The following is a 6,546-nucleotide window of genomic DNA, read 5'->3' as shown; positions in this document are numbered from 1 at the left end:
TGCTGTAATTGCTGCAAATGGAGGATTCTTTGACGAAAGCAAAGTTTGAAGGAAAAAATTATTATTTCAAATACAAATCATTATTTCTAACCTTGTCAATGTCTTTACTATATTTTCTATTCATTTTACAGCTCATGGTGGTAAATAAAAGTGTGACTTTAATGGAAAACACAAAATTGTCTGGGTGACCCCAAACTTTTGAACGGTAGTGTATGTATGTGTACAGTATATATGTACCTTATGTGTATATGTTTATATGTATGTATATATGTATGTGTATATATACATATGTATACATACAGTATATACGTGTGTATATATATGTAAGTATATGTGTATATATATATATTTATGTGTATATATATGTGTATATATACAGTATATGTGTTTATATATATATTTGTGTATATATGTATGTATATATATGCATATATGTATGTGTATATATACATGTATGTATATATATATACGTAGGCACGTATATGTATATACTGTGTGTGTGGAATCAGATGGAAATGAGACGTTTTTGTTGAAATGGCTTCACTTTTGGTCTGCTCTGAGAAGCAGTGGAAAGATGATATGTATATTTATTTGGTTTAGATATGTTAGGTTTGTCGTTGAAACGTGCTCACGTTAGTTTGTCGTTCGTCAGCTCCTTTACTCGCTGGTACTCCAGAGTAACTTTCCAAACCCCCTCTGAAGAACTCATCCGTGGGTTCCGAGTTTCTTTCCTGGCCGCACTGCAGAAATACCACGAGGTACGGACGTCCGCGTAACCACCGCACAGAGGTCAAAAAAGGTCACAACGTGTGACCTCAACCTGTAGATTAGACGTCCATCTGGAGATCTTTAAAAAAAAAAAAAAAAAACATCTGTCATTTGTATTCCCCAACACGCCGGCCTCAGGTGAACCACACCCTCCCGGAGAAGATCGTGGTGTATCGGGACGGCGTGTCCCAGGGTCAGCTGAAGATGGTGGAGCAGTATGAAATCCCGCAGCTGCTCACCTGCTTCAACATCTTCCCCAGCTACGCACCCAAACTGGTCTTTATCGTGGTGCAGAAGAGAATCAACACCATGCTGTACTCCTGGGTGGAAAACAACTTTGTGGCGCCCCCTCCTGGCACCATCTTGGATCACACCCTGACTGAGAAAGACTGGTGAGTCATCACAGGACTAGTTAATCTCTAATCGAGTCACCAGTCGACTCTTACTCAAGTTGATGAAACCACATTTTGACTTTTGTTCGTTTTTCTCGTTTCCATATCGTGGATCTTCTCTGACTCAGGGTGGACTTCTACCTCGTGGCTCATCACGTCCATCAGGGCTGTGGACTTCCAACTCACTACGTCTGTTTGTACAACACAGCCAACCTGACACCAGACCATTTGCAAAGGTACCGGTATCGATCCGTCTCTCAGTACCGATGCCTTTGCGTCCGAGATTTGATACTTGGTAGAACCCTCGTACAAATGTCATTTGATTGGCTTCAGGTTGATGTTTTCTTACACACAATTTTTTTTTCTTCCCCGTCTAACACCAGACTAACCTACAAGATGTGTCACTTGTACTGGAACTGTCCCAGTATCATTCGCGTACCAGCACCGTGCAAGTACGCCCACAAACTGGCCTTCCTGTCGGGGCAGTACCTGCACACAGAACCAGCCATCCAGCTAGCGGACAAACTGTTCTTCCTCTGAGCCGCCGCCGCTAACACCGACGCAACGTCCAGACCTCGGCCGGAGATCTGTTATCCAGAAAGACACAAAAAAAAAAATTCACTGAGTTCTGATTGTAGACTGGTCATTGTGACCTCTGACTTCGGCAACATCGTTATTGCTGAGACGTTTTTTTTTTTTCGACGGACGTTGATTTTATTTTATCATTTATATTTTAAATAACGCCAAAAAAAATATTTTATTACACAGGAACAGGTTAGCTTCGTTTTATTATTTTTTCTTAAGCCGCTAAAGAAAATGTTTAACAATTCGACGATAAAGTTCTAAAGATCTGTACACCAGTTTGTTTCTTTTTAATACCAGCGCACCATGTTACTAGCTGGTGGATTCCGACACCACCTGGTGTTCGCCGTGATGTCTTTTAGTTGTTTGTTTGTTTGATTTTTTATTAAAAAGTGTAAAATGTACAGATATATTTCATACATTGTGTGCGGCGAAGATGCTAACGTCTGACGTTCTGCTGCTTCTTTATTTGGAACAAATACGATATTGTTTGTTTAAAAAAAAAAGTGTGTGTTTAAATGAATCGGCTGTTAATAAACAGTTGGTCAGTGGACCTAAAAATGGTCTTTGTGTTTTAATCATCACATCATCAGCACTCAGATTTTACCACTGGTGAGTGACGTCATCGTGTTACCCGACGGTGCCGTCGAAATGACCATTTCGCCAATTTATAAACCGTTGAATTGCAAAAAAAAGTTTGAATTTCTTTGCGCTGAAGATTTAGGTCGGAAACAAATTCAAAGTTTCTTAATCAAATGACAACTATCGGCTACGCTATCCTGAAAAATAGCGCAGTAAGTTAAGTTTTATTTTCCGTCGGTTTATTATGTATATTAACAATAGCTTTTGGTTACATTTAATTTGGTCTGTGTGGACGAGGGCGAACCCTAGCGGTGAGACCCATTGGACAATAACATTTTCTTTTTTTTGTTGTTTCTTTTTTTTTTTGCCGCTGAATGAACAAACAAAATGGCGTTAATGAAGTCACTAACAACTAGTCTTTATAATGGTACGTTTTCCACGTTAAAACACACGGACGTGTCTTTTTTTTTTTTTTTTGCTCCGGGACTGTTAGCGTAAACAGCTGCAACAGGAAGCACGAGCACTTTCACCGGAAACGAGGCACAGCAGCAGCAGTTGTTGTTGCTCGAGAGCTGCTGCTGTAATGGCGGTGTCTCGTCGCTCGTCGCAGCAGAGCGCCCTGCAGTCTCCGCCGAGAAACGGCTCTCTCTCGGCCGCACTCCCGGCCTCAGCGTCGATGTCTCTAATCCCATCGGTCGTCGCTAGCCCTGAGAATGAAAAAGAATGTAGCGGAGTCACGGAGATGGCCCTGGCCTCCCCAGACCTCACAGCCCCGGTCCTAGCGAGCAGCGCCAGCTCCACTAGCTCAACCTCTGGCAGCAGCGTCGTTCCCAGCCCCGGCTCTGGAGCTAACAGTCCCAGCGAAGGCAGCAGTGGCGTCGGCGGGGCGTTCAGGGAGTTGTTCGAGGCCTGTCGTAACGGAGACGTGTCCAGGGTGAAGAGGCTGGTGGATTCGGTCAACGTGAATGCGAAGGACATGGCCGGTCGGAAATCGACTCCGCTTCATTTCGCTGCGGGTAACGGAAAAAAAAGCAGTGTAGCCACGATACAGTTCTGTGTGTGTGTGTGTGTAGCCATCTTATTTTAACGGAGCTAATCCGCTCCTTTACCCTTTAGTACGAAGCTTCACGGCTATTTTAAAAACACGATATTTGCGTTGTTAAAGTTGTTGACTATCACGATGACAACGTGTAACGATTCTAATGACAAGTTGCCGTTCCTAAATTTCACTAAATTGTTTCTGTAAATAAATATAGAAGTTCGCGTTTGTTATTCGTTCAACGCGTTTTAATTTAAAAAAATATTTACAATGACAATCGTCGCATTTTAAGAATTGCTCGCGTCAGCTAAAGCTAACTTGGCAAATGATTAACGAATATTTTTATCAGTAAATTATTAAAGTGACTATTTTGATGTTAGTCAAATTATATTATTAAACGTTAACTTAGCAATGGGTTTTTTTCTTTTTTTTTTATCATGTCGAACGTGTCTTCCTTTCCTGCAGATGGTGCTGTGTACCAATCTGTAGCTTAGGGTCTTACGGCTTAACGTGCCCCTCCCCACGGGATTTTATCAGTTTATCATTAAATATGGACCGATTTGTTACGAAATATCGCTATAGCACAACGTCATCAGGACTTAGATTCATTCGTCCGTGTGATTGGCCAAACGGATACACAAACACAGTTTTCTTCACCTTCTCCTCCAGGTTTTGGCAGGAAAGATGTGGTGGAGCACCTCCTGCAGACGGGGGCCAACGTTCACGCCCGGGACGACGGCGGACTCATCCCCCTGCACAACGCCTGCTCCTTCGGCCACGCCGAGGTGGTCAGTCTCCTCCTGTGTCAGGGCGCAGACCCCAATGCCAGAGACAACTGGAACTACACGCCGCTCCACGAGGCCGCCATCAAGGGCAAGATCGACGTTTGCATCGGTGAGGAGGAGCGACGCGTCTGCGATTACGCGGAGCGCGCGGGGGGAAACAAGCGAGTCGTCGTTTAACTGAACCGTGTCCTTGCCTCAAACTTTGTTTGTTTACGCAGTGTTACTTCAACACGGAGCTGATCCGAATATTCGGAACACCGACGGCAAATCTGCGCTGGACCTGGCCGACCCTTCGGCCAAGGCTGTTCTCACAGGTCAGTCACAGCGATGTCCGTTTGTAATGTTTTTTTAGATCTTAAAGTCCTGCTAGCGCTCAGGCTGAACACGATCTTCGTATCATCTTCTCCCCTCTACTAGACATTGCCCCCTGCTGGCGTGATCTTGGTGCCTTCATCATTAGCTAGTTGCAATTTTCCAAAAATGTATGTCTGTGATTACTTCTTGACTCAGATGGACAGGAGGCGACCAGTTTGGCTAATAACACTTAATTAACACTTAGTTAACAGTTAATTAACTTGCGTTGTTAAAGTTGTTGACTATCACGATGACAACGTGTAACGATTCTAATGACAAGTTGCCGTTCCTAAATTTCACTAAATTGTTTCTGTAAATAAATATAGAAGTTCGCGTTTGTTATTCGTTCAACGCGTTTTAATTTAAAAAAATATTTACAATGACAATCGTCGCATTTTAAGAATTGCTCGCGTCAGCTAAAGCTAACTTGGCAAATGATTAACGAATATTTTTATCAGTAAATTATTAAAGTGACTATTTTGATGTTAGTCAAATTATATTATTAAACGTTAACTTAGCAATGGGTTTTTTTCTTTTTTTTTTATCATGTCGAACGTGTCTTCCTTTCCTGCAGATGGTGCTGTGTACCAATCTGTAGCTTAGGGTCTTACGGCTTAACGTGCCCCTCCCCACGGGATTTTATCAGTTTATCATTAAATATGGACCGATTTGTTACGAAATATCGCTATAGCACAACGTCATCAGGACTTAGATTCATTCGTCCGTGTGATTGGCCAAACGGATACACAAACACAGTTTTCTTCACCTTCTCCTCCAGGTTTTGGCAGGAAAGATGTGGTGGAGCACCTCCTGCAGACGGGGGCCAACGTTCACGCCCGGGACGACGGCGGACTCATCCCCCTGCACAACGCCTGCTCCTTCGGCCACGCCGAGGTGGTCAGTCTCCTCCTGTGTCAGGGCGCAGACCCCAATGCCAGAGACAACTGGAACTACACGCCGCTCCACGAGGCCGCCATCAAGGGCAAGATCGACGTTTGCATCGGTGAGGAGGAGCGACGCGTCTGCGATTACGCGGAGCGCGCGGGGGGAAACAAGCGAGTCGTCGTTTAACTGAACCGTGTCCTTGCCTCAAACTTTGTTTGTTTACGCAGTGTTACTTCAACACGGAGCTGATCCGAATATTCGGAACACCGACGGCAAATCTGCGCTGGACCTGGCCGACCCTTCGGCCAAGGCTGTTCTCACAGGTCAGTCACAGCGATGTCCGTTTGTAATGTTTTTTTAGATCTTAAAGTCCTGCTAGCGCTCAGGCTGAACACGATCTTCGTATCATCTTCTCCCCTCTACTAGACATTGCCCCCTGCTGGCGTGATCTTGGTGCCTTCATCATTAGCTAGTTGCAATTTTCCAAAAATGTATGTCTGTGATTACTTCTTGACTCAGATGGACAGGAGGCGACCAGTTTGGCTAATAACACTTAATTAACACTTAGTTAACAGTTAATTAACACTTAGTTAACAGTTAATTAACACTTAGTTAACAGTTAATTAACACTTAGTTAACAGTTAATTAACACTTAGTTAACAGTTAATTAACACTTAGTTAACAGTTAATTAACACTTAGTTAACAGTTAATTAACACTTAATTATCAACGTGTCTATCTGTCATTGTTGTCGTGTTGATGTTTTTTTTTTTTTATCATTTTTTTAACTCAGGTGAATACAAGAAAGATGAACTCCTGGAGGCAGCGAGGTGAGTGGCAACAAAAGCTGTGACTATGACTGGTCGACCTGTAGGTGGCACTGCATTGTTTAGTATGGTTGGATAATCTGTCATTCTCTTTTTTTTTTTTCTTTTTTGTGTTTTAGGAGTGGAAACGAAGAGAAGCTGATGGCGCTGCTGACTCCGCTCAACGTCAACTGTCACGCAAGTGATGGCCGCAAGGTGACGACCTTTGACCTCATTACACATTTGTCGATTTTATAGGGAAACCCAACATGTGACAGAACATCGTTAGACCGTGACTGTGTTTAGGTGGTTGCTGGATTAGACAGTGCGTGTGTGGAACCCTGTGACTGATCT

The 6,546-nt window shown here is 43.3% G+C and overlaps 2 protein-coding genes across 6 annotated transcripts in view; both read left to right on the top strand.

The window, feature by feature from the left end:
* Positions 1-2,248, top strand: part of piwil2 (piwi-like RNA-mediated gene silencing 2) — an 11,755-nt gene extending 9,507 nt beyond the window's left edge. For 2 of the 4 annotated variants that reach the window (XM_008336588.3, XM_017042787.2), the window contains 4 exons: positions 653-758; positions 907-1,160; positions 1,289-1,396; positions 1,544-2,248. In XM_008336588.3, the coding sequence (XP_008334810.1) occupies positions 653-758; positions 907-1,160; positions 1,289-1,396; positions 1,544-1,700 (625 nt within the window). In that variant the 3' untranslated portion in view covers positions 1,701-2,248. 4 annotated transcript variants of the gene reach the window in all.
* Positions 2,249-2,824: 576 nt separating this feature from the next.
* LOC103398090 (tankyrase-1) overlaps positions 2,825-6,546 on the top strand; it is a 14,763-nt gene continuing 11,041 nt past the window's right edge. The window contains exons 1-5 of one of the 2 annotated variants that reach the window (XM_008336592.3): positions 2,825-3,340; positions 4,033-4,257; positions 4,367-4,462; positions 6,180-6,216; positions 6,333-6,408. In XM_008336592.3, the coding sequence (XP_008334814.1) occupies positions 2,908-3,340; positions 4,033-4,257; positions 4,367-4,462; positions 6,180-6,216; positions 6,333-6,408 (867 nt within the window). In that variant the 5' untranslated portion in view covers positions 2,825-2,907. The remainder of the gene's footprint in view (positions 3,341-4,032; positions 4,258-4,366; positions 4,463-6,179; positions 6,217-6,332; positions 6,409-6,546) is intronic. The other variant, XM_025052964.1, reaches the window with a different exon arrangement.

Source organism: Cynoglossus semilaevis, chromosome Z, assembly GCF_000523025.1.
Source record: "Cynoglossus semilaevis isolate Cse_v1.0 chromosome Z, Cse_v1.0, whole genome shotgun sequence".
Taxonomy (NCBI): domain Eukaryota; kingdom Metazoa; phylum Chordata; class Actinopteri; order Pleuronectiformes; family Cynoglossidae; genus Cynoglossus; species Cynoglossus semilaevis.
This window is presented reverse-complemented; position numbering and strand designations above follow the sequence as displayed.